Raw genomic sequence first — 24,425 nt, 5'->3', positions numbered from 1 at the left:
CCATGGCCCCTTAACAGCCTGAGAATACCAGCCCCCAGCTGTCTGCTTTAGCAAGGATGTTTGTCAAAAATGGGAGGGACCCTACGCTGTTTTTAAAATGATTTATTTAAATAATAAAAAAATACAGTGGGTACGGAAAGTATTCAGACCCCTTTAAATTTTTCACTCTTTGTTTCATTGCAGCCATTTGGCAAATTCAAAAAAGTTTATTTTTTTCTCATTAATGTACACTCTGCACCCCATCTTTACTGAAAAAAACAGAAATGTAGAAAGTTAACTATCACTGCAGCCCTCCACCAGTTGGGCTTTTATGGCAGAGTGGCCCAACAGAAGCCTCTCCTCAGTGCAAGACATATGAAACCCCGCATAGAGTTTGCTAAAAAAAAAACACATGAAGGACTCCCAAACTATGAGAAATAAAATTCTCTGGTCTGATGAGACAAAGATAGAACTTTTTGGTGATAATTCTAAGTGATATGTGTGGAGAAAACTAGGCACCTGCCCCATACAATCCCAACATGGTGGTGGCAGCATCATGCTGTGAGGGTATTTTTCAGCTGCAGTGACAGACGACTGGTTGCAATTGAAGGAAACATGAAGGCGGCCAAGTACTGAGATCTCCTGGATGAAAACCTCTTCCAGGGTGCTCTAGACCTCACACTTGGCTGAAGGTTCACCTTCCAACAAGACAATGACCCTTAGCACACAGCTAAAATAACAAAGGAGTGGCTTCAGAACAACTCTGTGACCATTCTTGACTGGCCCAGCTAGAGCCCTGACCTAAGCCTAATTGAGCATCTCTGGAGAGACCTGAAAATGGCTGTCCACCAACGTTCACCATCCAACCTGACAGAACTGGAGAGGATATGCAAGGAAGAATGGCAGAGGATCCCCAAATCCAGGTGTGAAAAACTTGTGTGGCATCATTCCCAAGAAGACTCATGGCTGCACTAGCTCAAAAGGGTGCTTCAACTCAATACTGAGTAAGGGTCTGAATACTTATGACCATGTGATTTTTCAGTTTCTCTTTTTTTAATACATTTGCAAACATTTCTACATTTCTGTTTTTGTTTCAGTCAGGATGGGGTGCAGAGTGTACATTAATGAGGAAAAAATGAACTTTTTTAATTTAACAAATGGCTGTAATGAAACATAGAGTGAAAATTTAAAGGAGTCTGAGGGACCCCTCTATTCTTGATAACCAGACTTGCTGAAGCTGACAGCTGAGGGTTTCAACCCCCAGCTGTGAGTTTTGCCTGGCTGATTATCAAAAATACTGGAGAACTCATTCCGCTTTTTTTGTCATTAATTTATTTACAGTGCAGGTGCTGGCTGATAAATACTCCCATCAGCTGCTCCTGCTTTCACTGTTATTATCGGCAGCTGTAGTCCCATCAGTTGACATCAATGACCAGAAGTAAACATTGTGGGGACCCCGGCTCTGTGACCAGCAGTGATTATTTTACATGACAGCGTCATAAACACTCGGGGTTCAGGCAGCCGAATCCAAACAGTAACACGGACTCCAAGCTGAAGTCCATGTTCAGTGTCCGTGCCCATAAGTGTTCGGTATGGACGCCAAATTTTACTGTTCAGGTTCGCGCATCTCTAATCTTTACACATCTTTAACACATTAAAATCTGTAATTTCTATTCGGCCTTCTATTCCGGTACATGTCAAATGGATGGCATACGGATGTCATCTGTGTGCGCAAATGATTTACATGGATCCATAACCTTGTATGGTTCCCTGTGAGCCATGCTGCTGGTGTAAGCAGCAACATAGATTATAATGAGTGTGCGTTTGTACATGTCTCTAGTACGTGTGAAAATGAATGACAGACATACCGCAGACATGGACATATGGAATGGGGCCTAACACTGTTAGAGTAATGTCTACTTGTATCCTCTGTAGGAGAATGGTGTTTACATTATTGGTATGCTGATTTTACCAAGCCGACAACATGACTGTATTAAAAGCAAATGTACAATATTACAGGTAAGATTGTAATCTATTTTTACATTTTACACACATTGTGATATTACTCATTGATTTTATTAGGGTGCTACTACATAATGGGTTCTAATACAGGTCGTAATACAGGTCTCTTTTTAAAGAGAGAGTTTTGAAAGAAATATTGAAAAATTTCCCTGCAAACCAAGAAATGAAAAAGGCCTGGTAATCTCCATATTTAGACTTACTCAAAATGAAATGCAGAGTTTATTGGTATTTGGTTAAAGAAGCAGTCCCATCAATGTTTTTATCCTCGTATCATATTGCTATCATCATATTATGTAGCACTGTGTACTTACAATTGCTCATTCTACCCAGCTAATTCTTCTCTTTTCCATTAAGTCTATGACATCCCATGATTAAAAACAGAGTGTAAAATGAGAGTACCAATTGCTGAAGTTTTAGGAGAGGAATGTTGTATCTTGTCTAATGTAGGATTGTATCTGCCCAACAGTCCTAAGTCTCCTTTGCTAGATTTTTAGTTTCTTAATGTACGAAATGTTTTATATTGGAGAACATTGTGTACTGCAGGCGGCCAGTTCATCTCTGAACTCTACTTCTGCAGAGCCATGCTGTACTGATGGATGTGTAGGATCGTGTGCCGACTGGGGGGGTGGTCCCTTCTGCACACTCCGCACCTTGCAATGGCCAAAGTGTGTTCCCAAAGACTGGCGACTGGAGCCCGTAAACGTTCAAACAGATATCTTTTATTTAGGTTCCTTTTCCAGCATCAGCAGTTCCGGACAGCTACTACACACCTGCCTGGGTACCCGTAAACACGTCTCTTCTTTTCCTTCTCTGCTTCCCCGGTGCAATGTCGTTTCAGACTCTCTCACTATGGCTGCCTTAGGCCCACGGCCACAGCAATCACCTACTCGGCCCGTCCACCCGCTGCCACACCTACTTCGCTTCTGGGCCCAGCTCTCCAGCAGTTTGGTACCCTGGTGTCCCTTCTGCTGTCTTCCGGGGCCACCCTCCTTTCTGTGCTCTCTCTTCTTCTCTGTCTCTCTCCTCTGTCTATTCCTGAGCTCTTCTTCCCTCTGTCTCCTCCTGAGGTCTCGGAACCTCCCCCTTTTATCCCTTCAGTCTGGAAATCCCCTTCTCCTGTTCCACTAGCTCCGCCCACCATGACTTGGCTTTTCCTAGCATTAGCTGTTGTTAAGGCCTTTCCTTTCCCTGCATTGTGTCTCCCCCTAGTGGCCACAGCCCTAACTGCAACTTTCCAATAAACAGTAACTACGTATTTACAACAATATGAGGCACAGTATACACCAGACAGAGATACATGTCATGTGGCACATATGCATTTTAACTATTTACATTTGTCCGAGTCCACGCATTTGTCCACCCATCTACAGATTCAGTATGGGGTATAGTCAATGTTTTGTGAAATATACAAGACCTTCCCTGAAATATCCATTATCTGGATGGGAACATTTGTTGTTCTAACACCTCTATATAATGCTCAGCACTAATACTGCCTTTAAAGATGTGTAAGGCTACTTTCACTCTTGCGTTTTTTTGCTGCGCGTTTTTTTGTGCACACAAGCGCATGAAAAAAATGCATCATGCGTTTGTGTCCTTTTTTTGCGGGTTTTGGTGCATTTTTTAAAAAAATGCATGCTTTTTTTGCGCATACGTGCGCATTACAATGCGCACGTATGCGCACCCATAGACTTTAATGGGTGTTTTGCTGTAACAAAACGCATTGCGTGCGCATGCGTTTTTTTGGGGCAAGTCGGATGCACAAAAAATGCAACAGGATGCATTTTGTGCGCCAGAGCGCACACTGCAAAAAACCGCATACGCATACAAACGCGTACGTGCGCATATGTATGCGCACATATGCGCACCCATGTTAAAGTATAGGGGAAAAAACGCATGCGTTTTTTTGCGCTAAAAAGCAGCGCAAAATAACGCAAGTGTGAAACCAGCCTAAGCTGCACATTCTTTAGGCACTAATACAACCACGATGTCTTCAGAGATGGTGGCTTTTTTACTGTAAACTAGTAACAAGCTGGACAATCCCTTTATTCTTGATGCCACAGAACATGACATCCAAGGTTTCCATAAAGAACTTCAAATTTTGATTCAACTGACCTCAGAATAGTTTTCCATTTTACCTCAGTCCATTATAAAAGAGCTCTGGACCAGAGAAGACAGCAGCGTTTCTGTCTTTATATGGCTTCTCCTTTGCATGATAGAGCTTTAACTTGCATTTGTAGATTTCACAGCAAATTGTGTTCACATACCTTGATTTTTGGAAGTATTCCTAAGCCTTATTAGTGATTTACATGACCGAATCATGCCTGTTTTCAGATCACGAGCATTTATTATTGACTGTCTGCCTTTTCCCTTGTTCATATGGATTTCTCCAGAATCACTGAATCTTTTGATGATATATACTGTGGATGGTGGGATAGTCAACAATTTTGTAATTTTATATTATAGAACATTTTTTCTGAAATTATCCCACATAGATGTTCTCAGACTGGTCAATCTCTGACCATGTTTTCTTCTGAGAGACTCTGCCTCTCTAACATTCTTATTTTTACACTTGATTGCCCAACTGTTTTTTTTTTAATTAATATCACTTAACTTTTCCAGCTTTTTGTTAACTCTGTCACAACATTTTTGAAATGTGTTCTTGGTTTTTTTACACATTGTCTAAACTTATTTGGAATTAGGGTTAGATATAGTGCCCTCTCATTAAAGGTGCTTTAAAATAAATAATAACAAGTAAGGTAAGAAAATGTTTATTTAAAGTAAAACCAGGCAATGGAACTAGAAAAATCCCTTTATGCTTGCTGACAATCAGTTTGCAGCAACTAGATCGACTACATACATTATTGATTAGAATTTTTTAAATTATAGCTTACATCTATTTCTATGCCTCAATGTCTGAGGATTTGCCATTGCTAAGTTCTAACATGATGTTTCATCTGTGTACTGCTCTATGTTTAATATTCTGTTTGGAAAGAAGCTCTATCCACATCAATATCTACATCTAACAGCTAGGGTAGTGACAGTCATCAGAAATTCATATGGTATGTGGTTGACATCCACAAAGTAGACGAGAACCTCATATTTCATCCCATAGGCACCTCAGGCTAAGAAAAGGAAGCAATTTATTCATCCAGCATCTGTCATATAGTGGTTAAGTTCACTGAAACTTTTTTCAACCATCAACAGCAATGATGATTATTTGTATTTTCGCACAAGTTCAAGAAGTGTCACTAATTTCACACCTATAAATAAATCCCCCAAATATAAATAATGCCAAAAGCTTACAGCTCTGGAAAAAATTAAGAGACCTCCACATCAAAACCATGTCATGGGCAGCCCATTCTCCAGAGCTGAACCCCTTTCAAAACCTCTGGAATGTAATCAAGAGGATGATGGATTATCACAAGCCATCAAACAAAGAAGAACTGCTTAAATTTTTGTGCCAGAAGCAGTGTGCAAGACTGGTGGAAAGCATGCCAAGACGCATGAAAGCTGTGATTAAAAATCATGGTTATTCAACAAAATATTGATTTCTGAACTCTTCCTGAGTTAAAACGTTAGTATTGTTGTTTCTAAATGATTATGAACTTGTTTTCTTTGCATTATTTGAGATCTGAAAGCACTGTTTGTTTGTTTTTTAATTCTGACCATTTTTCTTTGTCAGAAAAAAATACATAATTTTTGGCTTGGAAATTCGGAGACATGTTGTCAGAAGTTTATAGACTAAAAGAACAATTTACATTTTACTCAAAAATCTAATATATAAAGCTCAATGTGTGTGTATATGTATGTGTGTATGTCCGGGATTGGCATCTGCACCCTCGCAGCTACAGCCTCAAAATTTTGCACAGTCACACGTCTGGACCCCGAGAGCGTCATAGGCTATGTTGTGAGGCAAAATTTTAACCCCGCACGTTCCAATTCACCAAACAATTTTGCCCCTATGTACATAATGGGGAAAAAGTGTATGTATGTATGTATGTGTGTATGTCCGGGATTGGCATCTGCACCGTCGCAGCTACAGCCACAAAATTTTGAACAGTCACACGTCTGGACCCCGAGAGCGTCATAGGCTATGTTGTGAGGTGAAATTTTAACCCCGCGCGTTCCAATTCACCAAACAATTTTGCCTATTATTCTTATCATTTCTATGGTGTTATCGTCCTTCTGTAAAGCTGGAAATAACACAATTTATTACCGTGCCAACACAGACCACCCTCTGACACAGACTGCAGGGGGAGCCCAGTATCACATAGGATAGGATTAGATACACGGCTCAGCAGTCAGTATCACACAGGAGAGGACAGGATAGGATTAGATACACAGCTCAGCAGTCAGTATCACACAGGAGAGGACAGGATAGGATTAGATACACAGCTCAGCAGTTAGTATCACACAGGATAGGATTAGATACACAGCTCAGCAGTCAGTATCACACAGGATAGTAATAGATACATGGCTCAGCACACAGTATCACACAGAATAGTATTAGATACACGGCTCAGCAGACAGTATCACACAGGAAATGATTAGATACACGGCTCAGCAGTGAGTATCACACAGGATAGGATTAGATACACAGCTCAGCAGTCAGTATCACACAGGATAGGATTAGATACACGGCTGAGCAGTCAGTAACACACATGATAGGATTAGGTACACGGCTCAGCAGTCAGTATCACACAGGATAGGGTTAGATACACGGCTCAGCAGATGGTATCACACAGGATAGGATTAGATACACTGCTCAGCAGTCAGTATCACACAGGATAGGATTAGATACACGGCTCAGCAGTCAGTATCACACAGGATAGGATTAGATACACAGCTCAGCAGTCAGTATCACACAGGTTAGGATTAGATACACAGCTCAGCAGTCAGTATCACACAGGATAGGAATAGATACACGGCTCAGCACACAGTATCACACAGAATAGTATTAGATACATGGCTCAGCAGACAGTATCACTCAGAATAGGATTAGATACACGGCTCTGCAGTCAGTATCACACAGGATAGGATTAGATACACGGCTTAGCAGTCGGTATCACACAGGATAGGATTAGATACATGGCTGAGCAGTCAGTAACACACATGATAGGATTAGGTACATGGCTCAGCAGTCAGTATCACACAGGATAGGAATAGATACACTGCTCAGCAGTCAGTATCACACAAGATAGGATTAGGTACACGGTTCAGCAGTCAGTATCACACAGGATAGGATTAGATACATGGCTCAGCAGGCGGTATCACACAGGATAGGATTAGATACACGGCTCAGCAGTCAGTATAACAGGATAGGATTAGATACACAGCTCAGCAGAGAGTATCACACAGGAGAGGATTAGGTACACAGCTCAGCAGACATTATAACACAGGATAGGGTTAGATACACAGATACACATGTTTTTTTATCAAAAGGCTCTTGAATGAGTTGAAAGTAAAATACTATCAATACTTGGGTAATCATTTAGTTAATTTGTGTTGCAAATCTGTAGTGTTGAATATATGATGTGAAATGTTTTTATGTGCAATATTATCATTATAATTTATTATAACTAACCACAGTTGGTTACTATGCCCAGGCAACGCCGGGCTCTTCAGCTAGTATACCTATAAAGAGAAAAATCAGACAAACTCAACATTTGAAAGTGGTCTTTTAATTTTTGCCAGAGCTGTATATACCATGTCAATCTATATTCACTAATAATGATCATACAATTATGAAGACTACATGTGTCAAGGTCATATATGTATATATATATATATATATATATATATATATATAAAAAATTACATAGAAATGTTTTGCAATGTAGTTAAAATCAGTTTTGTTTCCCATTTAGAAAACTATTATGTCAGCTGCAACATAAAGCGATTTTCCAAAAATGTTTTATGACTGAATATCACTGTGGATGTCATGTCATCATATCAAAATTATAACACTAAAACTATGAGAAACTAGAGGGGCCAAATAACATTTCTCCAATATGCTGATTTGAAGAGTGGTGCATCCCCTCTCTTAATGTATTGGTAGCGGCTGTGCCTGGTATTGTATTCAAGTAAGTGTGACTGAGTTACAATGCCAGAAAACTTCACCAATTTTCTAAGTCAAAAATATTAAATCAGAATCTCAATTTGGCTTTTATCCTAAGTCATAGTCCATAGTCATAGTGAAAGACTCGTTAAAGGGTTGATAATGACTTGTAGGATTTCTGCTACCAGCAGGTGGCGCTATAGAGTTAAAGTCCTCTTCCTCTCTAAAGAGGCAATTAAACTTCCCAGAGGAGCATTGCACGACAAATAAGCCTCCTTACTTTGGCATGCCAGAGTCGGTATGTCACTCTCCACAAGGAGAAATAATACCCCTGAGATCCATAATGAGAACTGACACAAAGAAAAAGTATTAAACACATGAAGCAAGAGAGGTGAAAAAAGCCATGGAAAGTCATGAACCAGCTGAAGCCTATCAGTAATTAGAAAGTAGTCCTGGCCGCCTTTTGTGAAAAATAATATCTGCTGGTTCAACTGATGGCCTTTAAACAGATCTTATGATGGCTAAAACCAGTGAGCTGTCTTAAAACCTTCGCAACTCTATTGTTGCAAAACATACTGATGGCATTGACGGAAGAATTTCTAAACTACTGAACGTTCGTGAGCACTGTTGGGGCAATAATCCAGAAGTGGAAAGAACATAATTTCACCATAAGCCAGCCATGACCAGGTGCAAGATTTCAGACAGAAGAGTGAAAAGAATTATCAGAAGAGTTGTCCAAGGGCCAATGATCGCCTAGGGAGAGCTACAGAAAGACCTGGAATCAGCAGGTACAATTGTTTCAAAGACAACAATAAGTAATGCACTTAAAGAGAGCCTGTCAGTAGGATTGTGCACAATAACCTACAGTGTCCGGTTGGCGCCAATATACTGATTAAAATGATACCTTGGTTGATGAAATCCGTCTTGTGGTTGTTGTTTAATCTTTATTTTCAGTTTTGAGTTAATGATATGCTCGTGCTCCAGGGCGGCCTGCGGGGGGGTCTTCATGTGGTCAGCCTGACACTCTGTGTAGGTTACTGTGCACTATCCTGCTGACAGGTTCCCTTTAACCTGCATCGCTTAACTCACTGCTCAAGACTCTATTGAGGAGCAAAAAGCATGTTCAAGCACATTTAAATTTTACTCAACAACATTTAGATAAGCCTGTGAAATACTGGGAGAATATAATCTGTTCAGATGAGACCAAAATTGAACTATTTGGATGCCATTATACATACTATGTTAAAACACCATAGCAACAGTGAAGTTTGGAGGTGGGAACATCATGGATTGGTGCTGTTTTTCAGCAGACTACTCTGGCAAACTATCATGTAATTGAAAGATGGATGAGTGGACAAATGTACCGAGACATTCTTGATAAAAATCTACGGCCATCTACCATGATCATGAAGATGAAACGAGGTTGGTTACTTCAGCAAGACAGTGATCCAAAATCTAAACCGAGAAGGAAACTCTCAGTTGGTTTCAGTGAAAGAAAATAAAGCAGCTAGAATGGCCCAATCGTCTGACCTGAATCCAATAGAAAATGTATGGAGTGAATTAACGCTCACTGTTCATAGAAGGAGCCCACAGGACCTTCAGGATTGGAAGAGTGTTTGTGTGCATGAATGGGCCAAAATACCACCTGAGCAATGAATGCTAATAGTTTTTCCATACAGGAGGCGTCTTGAAGCTGTCATCACCAACAAAGGCTTTTGTACAAAGTATTAAATAAATGTCTGTAAGCATGTTCAATACTTTTTCCCTGTGTCATTTCTCGTTATTACACATAATTTAATTTATGACATTTTATTGAAGACGCTGTGTTTGCAAATTCGCAGACATAGTGTTTTCAACTGTATGAGCATGCATTGACTCTATCACCATTTTATTGAAGAATCCTACTACGTTGTCAACATAGCAGTACGCACGTGCTGGCCGACACCATTATCTCCATTACCGGTGCGTGCACACTGCTATATTTACATTATAGTACATTACTTCAATAAAATTGAGCTAGAGATTGCAGTATGTGCGCATGCTGACTCCGGTGCCATTTTATTGAAATAATGTACTACAACATTTTTTGTTGACGTTGCAGTACATTACTTCGATAAAATGGCGCCGGAGTCAGCGCCTGCTCATATCGTGATCTGGCACCATTTTATTGATTACACTGTATAAATGTACAAATAAAAATGCTTGCCACCCGGGCGTAGAACAGGTCCACTGGCTAGTATCTATACAGTGGGTACAGAAAGTATTCAGACCCCTTTAAATTTTTCACTCTTTGTTTCATTTCAGCCATTTAGTAAATTCAAAAAAGTTTATTTTTTTATCATTAATGTACACTCTGTGCCCCATCTTGACTGAAAAAAACAGAAATGTAGAATTTTTGCTAATTTATTAAAAAAGAAAAGCCTAAATATTAAATGGTCATAAGTATTCAGACCCATTGCTCAGACACTCATATTTAAGGCACATGCTGTTCATTTCCTTGTGATCCTCCTTAAAATGGTTCTACTCCTTAATTGGAGTCCAGCTGTGTTTAACTAAACTAATAGGACTTGATCTGGAAAGGCACACATCTGTCTATATAAGACCACACTGCTCACAATGTATGTGAGACCAAATGAGAATCATGAGGTTAAAGGAACTGGCCAAGGAGCTCAGAGACAGAATTGTGGCAAGGCACAGATCTGGCCAAGGTTGCAAAAGGATTTCTGCAGTACTCAAGGTTCCTAAGAGCACAGTGGCCTCCATAATAATTAAATGAAAGAAGTTTGGCACCACCAGAAATCTTCCTAGACCTGGCCATCAAGCCAATCTGAGCAAGAAGAGCCTTGGAGAGAGAGAGGTAAAGAAGAACCCCAAGATCACTGTGGCTGAGCTCCACAGATGCAGTAGGGAGATGGGAGAAAGTCAACTATCACTGCAGCCCTCCACCAGTTGGGCCTTTATTACAGAGTGGCCCGACGGAAGCCTCTCCTCAGTGCAAGACATATGAAAGCTTGCATAGAGTTTGCTAAAAAACACATGAAGGACTCCAAGACTATGAGAAATATGATTCTCTGGTCTGATGAGACGAAGATAGACCTTTGTGGTGATAATTCTAAGTGGTATGTATGGAGAAAACCAGGCACTGCTCATCACCTGCCCAATACAATCCCAACAGTGAAACATGGTGGTGGCAGCATCATGCTATGGGGGTGTTTTTCAGCTGCAGGGACAGGACGACTGGTTGGCATTGAAGGAAACATGAATATGGACAAGTACAGAGATATCCTGGATGAAAACCTCTTCCAGAGTGCTCTAGACCTCAGACTTGGCTGAAGGTTCAACTTGCAACAAGACAATGACCCTAAGCAAACAGCTAAAATAACGAAGGAGTGGCTTCAGAACAACTCTGTGACCATTCTTGACTGGCCCAGCCAGAGCCCTGACCTAAACCCAATTGAGCATCTCTGGAGAGACCTAAAAATGTCTGTCTACCAACGTTCACCATCCAATCTGACGGAACTGGAGAGAATCTGCAAGGAAGAATGGCAGAGGATCCCTAAATCCAGGTGTGAAAAACTTGTTGCATCATTCCCAAGAAGACTAATGGGTGTACTTGCTCAAAAGGGTGCTCCTACTCAATACTGAGCAAAGGGTCTGAATACTTATGACTAGAGTTGAGCAAAACAGGTCGGCCAGATTCATAAGTCGCCGACTTATGCCAAAGTCGGGTTTCGCCGACCGAAACCCGATCATAGCGTGAAGTCTGCCATGCGGTCGGCCAAACGAGCGCCAATGTCGGATTTCCCAGAATGCTTGCAGGTGCTTTTTTTCAGCCAATGAGCAAGGACGTACACTGTGGGCAACGAGATGACATGTGCAGTGTCCACCACCATCGTTGACAAGGGCATTGCAGTGATTGGCTTGCTTTAGGGGGCATCATAGTGTCTATAAAAGCCCTGACCGCTGACCTCCATTTTTCTTCGGCTGATCTTAACAGTAGGGAGAGGATCCTTTTTATCAGTAGGGATGGGAGAGGGTTAGGGCTGTAAAGATATAAGAAGTTCTTATGTGCTTGTGCTGATAGCAGTTGTGCTGTACAGTTAGTGTGCAGTGACGGGGGAGGATTTTCTTGTGTACAGCAGCGCTGGTTATTAGGCTGCCTGATAGCTGTATTGCTGTGTGTACACTGCTGTGCAGACAGCTTTTTACGCAGCACTAATACTATTATTCTTTTTTTCTGCACAGTTACCGACCATTCATTTTTTCCCACACCGTATAGAGCTGTACGCTCCTCACACACTACTGTGTACCGGCTGGTATCACGGACAAATACATGCTGACTATCTGTGTGTGACTCCGGAAATAAATACGGAGATTTAAATTTTCCCCTACACCGTATACATCTGTACGCTCCTCATACAGTACCATATATCTGCTGGTATTTTTGGTACATTTTCCCAAACATGAGGAAGTATGGTGGATGAGGCCGCGGATGTGAGCAGGGGGGCCAGCTGGTACTGATGGTGGTGGTGCATCTGCTGGTAGTACCAAAAGCACAATAGCACCTAAGGCAGGAGGTGTTGAGCCTGCATCATCGTCTGTTTCCAGAAGGCCTGGAAGGCTCCCTTTTCTGGGAGTAGGTAAACCGATTTTAAAGCCGGAGCATCAGGAACAAGTTTTGGCTTACATTGCCGAAACAGCCTCCAGCTCTGTCGCCTCCTCTTCTGAAGTTTCAAAAACTGCAAGCACTGAGTCATCAGTGCAGGCTCCTGGTCAGGAACAACACCTTTCTTTGTGTCCTTCACCCCCACCGAAAGTGAAGAATCTGGCAGGCCACACTTCAGATTACTCCCTAGAGCTCATTTCACATACCATGCCTAAGTTATCAAGTGAAATCCTGAATTCCCCAGTCCAAGATGAATATGACATGGAGTGCACTGATGCACAGCCAGTGCTATATGATTCTGCTGGTATATTTACCCAGAGCACTGCATTGCCCTCGCAGTCTACTGAGCCAGATTCTGACCCTGATGAAACTCAGGTGCCCCTTCCTGCATACTATACCACCTTACACCGTGACACAGAGGAAGGTGCAGATGAAATTGTAGAGGAGGTGATGGATGACCCAGTTGTTGACCTGGATTGGCATCCATTAGGGGAAGAGTGTGCCGCTGGCAATAGCTCAGAAGAGGAGGAGGATCCGCAGCAGGCATCGACATCACAGCTGTGGTTATCTGGCAGGCCCGTCGCAGTCCAAAAACGTGTTAAAAAAAGCAAAAAGCGTTGCAGTACAGCTTGGCCAGATGGTCAAATTAGCACAGTGTGCAAGCCCTGAAAATTTTTCCCATAGTAGAAAAAGTGCAGTGTGGCACTTTTTTGACCAAAATCCTATTGATGAGGCAAAAGTTATCTGTAAGAAGTGCAGCCCTTTAGCCGAGGGAAAAATCTCCGAAATTTGAATACCAGTTGCATGCTTAGACATGTAAACACTATGCACTTGCAAGCGTGGACGGACTACAAAACCTCAGGTAGCACACGTGCACCTGCTCCGACTGAGGGTAGCCAGCAATGCTACATCGCTTCCCCCACTGTAAGCCCACCGGTTTGCACACCACCAGCAAGAAATGTTGAGGTGTCGTCGCAAGGCCAAAGCAGTCAGGGAATCACAGTGTTTTTCCAACGAAAGAATGCATCTAGGCCATCAACACCACCATCACCATCGCCAACCCCCTCTCAGTCCGCCATGTCCACCGCTAGTTCCACCATATGCAGCTCTCAAGTCCAGCTCACCCTAGCAGAGACTCTGAGTAGGACAAGAAAGTACTCATCCTCTCATCCGCGTACACTGGCTTTGAACGCCTACATTGCCAAACTGATCTCATTAGAGATGATGCCTGTTATGATTGGGTCACCGAGGAGGAAAGCAAGACCAAGCTAAGCCACAGAAAACCAGAGAGGTTGGTAACTAAGCGGATTGCAGATGCCTGATCCTATGCACACAACTAGCAGTAGCCGTGGAGCGTACCTACGATGATCCTAGACGCCTCGGCACAGCCGGAGAACTAAATAAGCCTAAAGCAAGAAAGGGGAAATCTAAACTGCCCCAGAGCAGACCCCAAAGGAATAGATAGCCCCCAAACATATATTGTCGGTGTGGACAAGATGAAAACACAAACGCAGGTAGGAAAATAGACTGAGCAAACGATGGGGCCCACACTAACTAGACAGGACAGGAAAGGAAAGACTCTATCTGCAATCACGCAAAAAACCTGCAAAAAATGCCCAACACGTCTGATAGAAAAATACTGAAGTCACTAGACTTCGCCCACTATATCAGCACTCTGGTATATTCTGAAAGCAGAGCAAAAAGAGGCCAATCTAATAAGTTCTAAAAACAAACTGGCACAAGCAGTAACATAAGGATGGAAATTCAGCACAGCCCCAGCCGCCTGAACACATAAAACTGAAAAAGACAAAACCAGATCAAATGTGAACAATAGCAAAAGAACACTTAGCTGAGCATGCAGGGACTGAGCTGGAAACTAAGACCTCAGGAAGCAGGAAAAAATCACCAGCAGGGATAGGCTGTCTTAAATCCAGTCAGAAACTCCAGATCTCCAGTCATCTTTCTCATTATCAGGTGGCAGGCCTCTGTTAATTAGATCAGCTCCATTACCTCCAGTAACCACCAGAGGGAGCCCGGAAAGAGAACTCGCGACCCCTCTGTCAATATGACCAGCTCCACTACCTTCACTAGTAACCAGAGGTAGGCCAGAAAGCGAATTCACAACAGATGCCCTTCCATTTGGTTGAAAGTGCAGCGTTTCGAGAGCTCATGATCTACGCTGCCCCACGCTATGACCTACCCAGTCGGCACTTCTTTTCTAGAAAAGCCATCCCTGCCCTCCACCTGCATGTGAAAGACCGCATTGTCCATGCACTCAAACAATCACTGAGTGGGTAGGTGCACCTCACAACAGATGCATGGGACAGTAGGCATGGCCAGGGCCGTTACGTGTCCATCACTGTGCACTGGGTGAATGTGGTGGATGCATCGTCCACAGGGGACAGTGGCGGAGGGACAGTGCTGCCTAGCCCATGGTATAGGCAACAGTTGGCTGTGGGCATTCAACCCTCCGCCTCCTCCTCCAGAAGCAAAAGCTCGTCGACAGAGCGCAGTCGCATGACCATTCCATCCGCAGCTGCCAGTGTTGCACACGAGGTGTCCCACTGTCGAACAGCTAGTGGTAAGCGTGAGCAGGCTGTTTTAAAGATGATGTCTTTGGGCGACAACAGACACACCGCGGAGGTACTGGCCGACTACTTGCAGTGAGAAACTGACTCATAGCTGAGCAGTCTACATCTTGAGCCAGGCAAGGTAGTCAGTGATAACGGACGTAATTTTGTGGCGGCCATAGCCCCGGCAAAACTCAGACACATACCTTGCCTGGCTCACACCTTGAACCTGGTGGTGCAGTGCTTCATAAATAATTATCCAGAGTTACCAGCCCTGCTCCATAAGGTGCGAAGACTGTGCTCGCACATCCGTCGCTCGCCCGTAGACTCCAGTCGTATGCAGAGGCTGCAGCAATTGCGCCACCTCCCCAAGCACCGCCTAATTATAGATGTTGCAACAAGGTGGAACTCAACCATGCACATGATTGAGTGGCTGTGCGAACAGTGGCAGGCTGTAATGCATTTGTGGGAGGATACACGGGCAGGCAGTTTGAGGGCAGATATGGAATTGTCGGGTGTGCAGTGGTCAAAGCTGAAAGACCTCTGTAAAGTCCTTCAGTGTTTTGAGGAATGCACACGGCTGGTAAGCGCAGACGACATCATAAGCATGAGCATCCCACTTATGTGTCTGCTGATGCAAACTTTGATGCACATTAAGGATCAGGTGTCTGCAGTGGAGGAGGAGGAGGGAAGCCTTGATGACAGTCAGGCATTGTTGCTCAGAGAACTGTCCTGGACGAGGTGGAGGAAGAAGAGGAAGAGGAGGAGGAGAAGGATGAGGGGGATGATTATTTTGGGGAGGAGGATGCTTCCCAGGGGGCAAGAGAAAATGTTGGCTTGCCAAGGTCAGGTACAGGGTTTGTGCGTGACTGGTGGGATGTGGATTTGACAGAAAGTGCTCCTCCACCCACCACTGGCAGTGCATCATTGACACCTGGAACATTGGCCCACATGTGTGATTATCTCGGATCCTAAAAAGGGACCTCCGCATTGCCAAAATTATGAAGGATGATGACTACTGGTTGGCCAGCATCCTCGATCCACGCTATAAAGGCAAATTACAGAACATCATGCCATAGGAGAACCTAGAGCTAATATTGGCGAACAAACAAGCAACTCTGGTAAACCGTTTGTTAGAGGCATTCGCAGCACACAGCAGCGGTGCAGGTTCTACCACGAGCCGTACTGGGCAACATGGAAGAGGTGTTCGTGGTGCACACAGCCGAAGTGGCGTTGGAGACTGGGGTTTCAAGACCATGTTGTGGACTGATTTCTCAAGTACCGCTCACACTACTGGTAATACTGAATCGATTGCAACAGACAAGAGACAGCAGTTGTCAACTATGGTTCAAAATTACCTCTGCTCCCCTATCGATGTTCTCCCTCTCAGTTCATTCCCCTTTGACTACTGGGCCTGTAAACTGAACACCTGGCCTGAATTGGCACAATATCCCTTACAGGAGCTCGCTTGCCCTGCTGGTAGTGTGCTATCAGAAAGTCTTCAGTGCTGCTGGATCAATCCTGACAGAAAGATGGACCTGGCTGTTGACCCAAAATGTAGATGATCTAACCTTCATTAAAATGAACCATGCCTGGGTTTCAAAGGATTTTGTACCACCTTCCCCTGATGACACATAGGTTGCCAGCAAAATGGCTCGCTTTGTCCTCCTCTTCCTCCGACTTCTCCAATTCCTCCATTTGCAGCTGCTGAACGTCCAGCCTACACCTCAACATATGCCAGTATTTCCACCTCCCTAACTGGGCTGTACCCCCCCACAACTTTAGCCAAATAACCCCCAGTTTTCAATGCGTTACTATTATTATAAAGTAAATTAAGGTTGACAAGTTTAAGTAATAAGAATTGATGTCGTTGCTATTGAAATGGGCACTGTAGGTGTGTTTGCTGTCCTCCACTCACTGCCGACTTTTATTCCCCATTGACTTGCATTGGGGTAGGGTTTCGGTCGGAACTCCAACTTTTGCCGATAGTCGGCTGATTTCGTTCGACTCGACTTTTGGTAAAGTCGGGTGGTCCGAAACCTGACTCAACCCTCCCGGAGGCAAAGTCGCTTATCTCTACTTATGACCATGTGATGTTTGGTTTTTTTTTAATACATTTTTAACAATTTCTACATTTTTTTTTTCAATCAAGATGGGATGCAGAGTGTACATTAATGAGAAAAAAATGAACTATTTTGAATTTATCAAATGGCTGCATTGAAACAGAGTGAAACATTTAAAGGGGTCTGAATACCTTCCATACCCACTGTATAACCTAACACTTGAGATTACATTTTCTTTGTTAAAGCTTTCAACTTTACATTGCCTTTTTTACCATCAGAAATTCACAAAATAATCATCTCCTAGACAAAATTCTCGCTTTAAAAACTCAAAAATTCTTATTTTAAAAATCAAAAGCATAGGTGGAAGCTGTAATGAAGAAAAGACAGTCTAAAGAGCTGGCTTATTTGTAATGTAGAGTACTGTGCAAAAGTTTTAGCAGATGGGAAAAATGTTGCAAAGTAAGTGTGATTATAAGTATTGAAGTGTTAATAGTTTATTTTAATCAATTAACATAATGGAAAGGGAACAAAAGAGAAATCAAATCAAGGATTGGTGTTCCCACCCTTTCCCTTTCAAACATCATCAAAACATCAAATTTCTAGGTACACTTGCACACAGTTTTTAACCCCTTAACCCCCGGAGGTATTTTCGTGTTTGCATTTTTGTTTTTCTCTCCCCTTCTTCCCAGGGCCATAACTTTTTTTTATTTTCCCATCAATATGGCCATGTGAAGTCTTGTTTTCCGTGGGATGAGTTGTAATTTTGAAAGGCACCATTGGTTTTACCATGTCGTGTACTAGAAAATAGTAAAAAAAAATTCCAAGTGCAGTGAAATTGTAAAAAAAAGTGCAATCCCACACTTGTTTTTTGTTTTGGCTTTTTTACTACGTTCACTGAATGCTAAAACTGACCAGCAATTATGATTCTCCAGGTCATTACAAGTTCATAGGTAACAAACATGTCTAGGTTCTTTATTATCTAAGTGGTGAAAAAAAATTCCAAATTTTGTTTAAAAAAAAAATTGCACTATTTTCTGATACCCTTAGCGTCTCCATTTTTCATGATCTCGGGTTTTTTGCATGCTGAGCTGACGTTTCTAATGATACCATTTTGGTGCAGATACAATCTTTTGATTGTCCATTATTGCATTTTAATTTAATGTCGCGGTGACCAAAAAAGCGTAATTCTGGCGGTTTTACTTTTTCTCTCGCTACGCCGTTTAACGATCAGGTTAATCCTTTTTTTATTGATAGATCGGGCGATTCTGAACGTGGTGATACCAAATACAGTGCTTTGCAAATTAATTGGGACAAAGCATTTTTTTACGTAAAATGTTAAGTTGGTTGACAGTCAGTGATTCAAACCAGTTTTAACTGCTTTGAACAGGTGTGAGTGCCTGTTCAAAGCTGTTAAAACTGGTTTGAATCACTGACTGGTAACCAACTTATGATTTTACTTAAAAAAATGCTTTGTCCCAATTAATTTGCTCAGCACTGTATTTGGTATCACCACGTTCAGAATCGCCCGATCTATCAATAAAAAAAGGATTAACCTGATCGTTAAACGGCGTAGCGAGAGAAAAAGTAAAACCGCCAGAATTACGCTGTATGTGTTTGATTTTTTTATTGTTTTATTTTGAATGGGGCGTAAGGGGGGTGATTTGAAGTATTTTTAAAAACATTTTTTTCTTACTTTTGGCATGCTTCAATAGTCTCCATGGGAAAATAGAAGCTGCCATAAGTCGATCGGCTCAGCGACATACAGGTGATGATCAGTTCGCCTATATGTATCTGAATTGCTCACTTGCTATGAGCGCCGACCACTGGGCAGTGCTCACAGCAATCCGGCAGTGACAACCATAGAGGTCTCCAGGAGACTTCTGGTTGTCATGTCAACCCACCGGTGACCTGCGATCACATGATGAGGTCACCGATGGTTGGATTTCCGTCATGATTGCCAGTAGCGCATGTTAAATGCAGCTGTCAGCGTTTGACAGTGGCATTTAGCGAGTTAATAGCCACGGATGGATCGCAATTCTCCCGCGGATGTTCCGTGCACATGTCAGCTGTTCAAACCCTAGTTTTTTATTCTACTTCACAAGTGGATCATTTCACCGCTGGAGACTATTTACCTTTCTTTGCTATTTGACTACGCCCGAGACTGGAGTGGCTCCGTGTGAAGGATTTCCACTTACAAGGTACACAATATACCGGTGAGCTGACTTTCCAATTTCCTCTTCCCTTTCTTTATATATGGGATGCAGTTACTGACAGCTCAGTCATCCAGTCTGGTGCAGGAGCATGCTGAGAATGCTGAGCTGTCAGTGTGTTGATTTACAGCTCGGCCGTCCAATCTGAGACAGGTAGCCTCTCCAAGTGTTCATTGTTCCAGATGATTGCCAAGCTGCTTAACTGGGCTGTTACTCCCAGTCCTCTGCCAGACGCACATTCATCTACTTTGTGATTTATCTCTCTGTGCCTTGTGTTCTGTTTGAGAGTCTTTCATTGCCTGATGTTGGACCTTGTTCTGACCGTCCGTCTGTTTAACTCCTTCTGCTCAGATCCACTATCCTCCTGGTATTCTGACCTCGGAATGTTACCTGACTATGCCTCTGTCTCTTCCTTCTGTTTATGATGTACCTTCCTGTTTTTTGGACTCCTCATCCTCAACTATCCCGTCTCACGGCTTGTTCATGAGAAATGACTGAGAGTCACACTGAGAGATTCAATGATGTTGTGGGGAATTTGACTTGACGGACAGACTTGACTGGAAGTAGGAGGGGACGATTTGTGCACTACAGACAGAGATTGGCAATGACAGAAAGGTATCAGTAGGGAAAGACAGAAAGGGGAGTGCAGTACCGGGATTTGGCCACAAGATGGCGGGGGAGTGTAGGTCAGGACTTGAAATCAGCTTATGGCTATAGAAACTGCTTAGTCATGGGGGGTGCGGAGATAGGAACCCAGGAGGGAAATTCCCAGTGAGAAAGGGGATAAATAGGACAAGTTAGGGTTCCAGGTTAGGCTAGTCCCGGGAGGAGCTCAGGAGGAGAAGACTCAGGACAGAAGACTTAGAATGGTGGAAGAGCTCGACCAGGGGACTGACAGGAAGAGACAGTCAGGGGGGTGGCCCTGATACAACAGACCGCAGGACAGACGAGGCCCCGGGGGTACCGATTGAACGATGACCTCGGGCAGGTGAAGCACTGGCAGTAGATTGGTCTAGGACAGTCCCAGCAAAACATCCGTGAGGGACGTCATCACGACTGAAGGAAAGGTGAAGGTACCCGGGCCTGGAAACGGAGAGCTGTAAACGTGCTGCGGTGTATGGCTACGGTCGTCAGGAGGACGGCCAATAAACTCGGACCTGTTACAATTGGAATCTGCCTCCATCTCGTCTTTGCATCGTCTGGTCGTAGTGAGCAATGGACCACCCCCCAGTTCGGGCCCCTCACCACAATGTTGAGATTAGGGTTCTGTGGAAGTCTTAATAATCTATCTGGTTTACCATTGTATCCTATTCAGTCTATTTAGTAGAAAGGATTCTCACAGATTTCATTACACTAAAGATAGTTTTTAATGACATTGGCTGTATGTTTGGGGTCATTGTCCTTCTACAGAATAATTTGGAGCCAATGGATAAGTATCTGACTTTATTTCTTAGCATTGAATACACAATAAAATCTGACCAAATCCCCAACTCCATTTGCTTCAAGTTCTCAAGGAACCTTCACAATGCTACTCTGTTGCCGTAGACACATATTGTTGTTGAATCCAAACAGAGGAATAGTCGCACTCATCGAGATAATTCAATCACCAATTTATTGACATATAAATAACATGTCAGGTCGGGGGAGTGACAAAAGGAGTGCACAAAGGCTGACAACGGCCGTTTCGCGCTATGCGAGCGCTTCAACGGGTCAAACACTGGAAGGAAGTGACGAGTTCAAATAGGAAACACTTCCCTCCACAGCTGCTGTCTAAGTGACTTAAGTGAAATTAAAAACATGTGGAGATACACACAAACAAATAGAAAACATGAATTCAGACACACCGCCTAGGCGGTAAAAAACATTCAGTTACATCGAGAGATAATCGCATTATAAAACATATCAAAAAGAACAACCATCAAAATTGCACCGGAAGATACTATTCCAAAAATTCTCTACAAAAAATTCCTTAGGGGAAAAAACCTTTTCTTCCTCTCATAACAGAAACCCTCTTTTTTAGAAGACTTCTTTCGGGACTGAAACAGCAACTTCTTCATGTACCCTTTATATTTTACTACAACGGATAGCTAAAAACCGTGCAATATCACCCTACTATCTCATACCCAAGAAAACTTACAAATGGAAAACCAGCTAATATGAGGAAAAAATTGCATATCAAATTCAACCTTTATCCTATATGATTTAAGAAAAAACATCCAATATATCTAAGATATATAACAACCATTTGACAGAGCTAATACAAAAGTTGCATGCAAAAAACGCTACCATGTGTACATGGACCTGGATTGTATGCATAATCCCCATATAAAGATGGTAAGATTAAACAGCCGACCAGAAAACGGACAATATTACTCTAAAATAAGGCCATATTTATACTCATAACCAATCATGTTGTCACAGAAAAAACATATGTACGACTCAAATCTCAACAATGATATTCCACTTTCTAGACACCGCCTATACGACTCCTTACAAAAAAATTGCCATGTCTATCCTATCATTGAATCCTAATGGTCCTGTTGCCTGTGTATTCATAATCCATCTCGATTCTCGTCTTAACAATATTTTATTGAGATTCCCTACCTGTGGAGGTAATACCACCTTCTCAATCCCCGCAAAGGAAAGAACATTGGATCCATTCCATGTATATCTCTAACATGGCTAATTAAGAGCGGGACTCCTTTACCTGTTACAATAGATTTAAAATGTTCCCGAAACCGAACATACAATTGGCGTATGGTTTTACCTATATAAAAAAAAGGACAAGTACAAAAAATCACATAAACCACATGATCCGTTTTACATGTAATCAAATCTGAAACTACATGTTTCACTGCACCCATCTGCAATGTACGATCAGTACAATGAAACTTGCAGTAGGAACAATGTCCTCACCTATAATTCCCTTGGAGCATTCCCCTACTCAGCCAAGTGTCTCGTTTAGTTACTACTCGATTCTGAACCAAAATGTCTCTAATTCTAGTGCTACGTTTACACGAAATAAGGGGCCCTCTAGATACTATATCACATAAATCCCTATCTTGCTCTAAAATATGCCAATTTCTTCTAATGGCTGATCATATCTGGTGAACCATGGGACCATGGCGGACCATGGGATGCTTCTAGGGAATTGTTTGAGGATTTTGTTAGTTACTTGAATAAAGTGAACCTAATGAATATGGCGTTTACATATAATTTTGGTGGCATGAAGTTGGAGTTCTTAGACGTACTGTTGGAAATCAAAGAGGATAGCATTTGTACGTCTGTTTACAGGAAACCGTTAGCTACCAATTCTATATTACGCTATGACAGTTTTCATCCTCATACCGTGAATTCGTTGCCATACAGTCAGTTTCTGAGGGTCCTTCGGTTGAATAATACCTTAGAAGGTTTTGATAGACAATCAAGAGAAATGTATGATAGATTTAGACAACGGGGATATCCTGAATCACTGTTAGACACCACACTTGAAAAAGTGAAATCCCAATTTAAGGATAAAAAGAGGGGAGTTATGCCTCAACACCAAGGGCGAACTTAAAAAGAAAAGAGGTTCACTTTTTGTTTCCGCTATGGTCCCATGGATCACCAGATATGATCAGCCATTAGAAGAAATTGTCATATTTTAGAACAAGATAGGGATTTAAGTGATATAGTATCTAGAGGGCCCCTTATTTCGTGTAAACGTAGCACTAGAATTAGAGACATTTTGGTTCAGAATCAAATAGTAACTAAACAAGACACTTGGCTGAGTAGGGGAATGCCCCAAGGGAATTATAGGTGTGGACATTGTTCCTACTGCAAGTTTCATTGTACTGATTGTACATTGCAGATGGGTGCAGTGAAACATGTAGTTTCAGATTTGATTACATGTAAAACGGATCATGTGGTTTATGTGATTTTTTGTACTTGTCGTTTCTTTTATATAGGTAAAACCATATGCCCATTATACGTTCGGTTTCGGGAACATTTTAAATCTATTATAACAGGTAAAAGAGTCCCGCTCTTAATTAGCCATGTTAGAGATGTACATGGAATGGATCCTAATGTTCTTTCCTTTGCGGGGATTGAGAAGGTGGTATTACCTCCACAGGGAGGGAATCTCAATAAAATATTGTTAAGACGAGAATCGAGATGGATTATGAATACACAGGCAACAGGACCATTAGGATTCAATGATAGGATAGACATGGCCATTTTTTTGTAAGGAGTCGTATAGGCGGTGTCTAGAAAGTGGAGTATCATTGTTGAAATTTGAGTCGTACATATGTTTTTTCTGTGACAACATGATTGGTGATGAGTATAAATATGGCCTTATTTTAGAGTAATATTGTCCGTTTTCTGGTCGGCTGTTTAATCTTACCATCTTTATATGGGGATTATGCATACAATCCAGGTCCATGTACACATGGTAGCGTTTTTTGCATGCAACTTATGTATTATTAGCTCTGTCAAATGGTTGTTATATATCTTAGATATATTGGATGTTTTTCTTAAATCATATAGGATAAAGGTTGAATTTGATATGTAATTGTTTCCTCATATTAGCTGGTTTTCCATTTGTAAGTTTTCTTGGTTATGAGATTGTAGGGTGATATTGCACGGTTTTTAGCTATCCGTTGTAGTAAAATATAAAGGGTATATAAAGAAGTTGCTTTTTCAGTCCCGAAGTCTTCTAAAAAAGAGGGTGTTTCTGTTATGAGAGGAAGAAAAGGTTTTTTTTCCCCTAAGGAATTTTTTGTAGAGAATTTTTGGAATAGTATCTTCCTGTGCAATTTTGATGGTTGTTCTTTTTGATATGTTTTATAATGCGATTATCTCTCGATGTAACTGAATGTT

The 24,425-nt window shown here is 42.1% G+C and overlaps 1 protein-coding gene across 3 annotated transcripts in view; it reads left to right on the top strand.

Moving 5' to 3' along the window:
* The window catches only part of NEK10 (NIMA related kinase 10), a 419,159-nt gene that overhangs the window by 138,694 nt on the left and 256,040 nt on the right, over positions 1-24,425 (top strand). For all 3 annotated transcript variants that reach the window (XR_012230919.1, XM_073568458.1, XM_073568451.1), the window contains exon 15: positions 1,915-1,998. Coding sequence is in view for 2 of the 3 variants with exons in the window: in XM_073568458.1 (XP_073424559.1) it covers positions 1,915-1,998 (84 nt within the window). In the remaining variant the exon portion in view is untranslated. The remainder of the gene's footprint in view (positions 1-1,914; positions 1,999-24,425) is intronic.

This window comes from Dendrobates tinctorius, unplaced genomic scaffold (genome assembly GCF_039654945.1).
Source record: "Dendrobates tinctorius isolate UK_male_01 unplaced genomic scaffold, ASM3965494v1 ptg000005l, whole genome shotgun sequence".
NCBI classification, from domain to species: Eukaryota; Metazoa; Chordata; class Amphibia; order Anura; family Dendrobatidae; genus Dendrobates; species Dendrobates tinctorius.
This window is presented reverse-complemented; position numbering and strand designations above follow the sequence as displayed.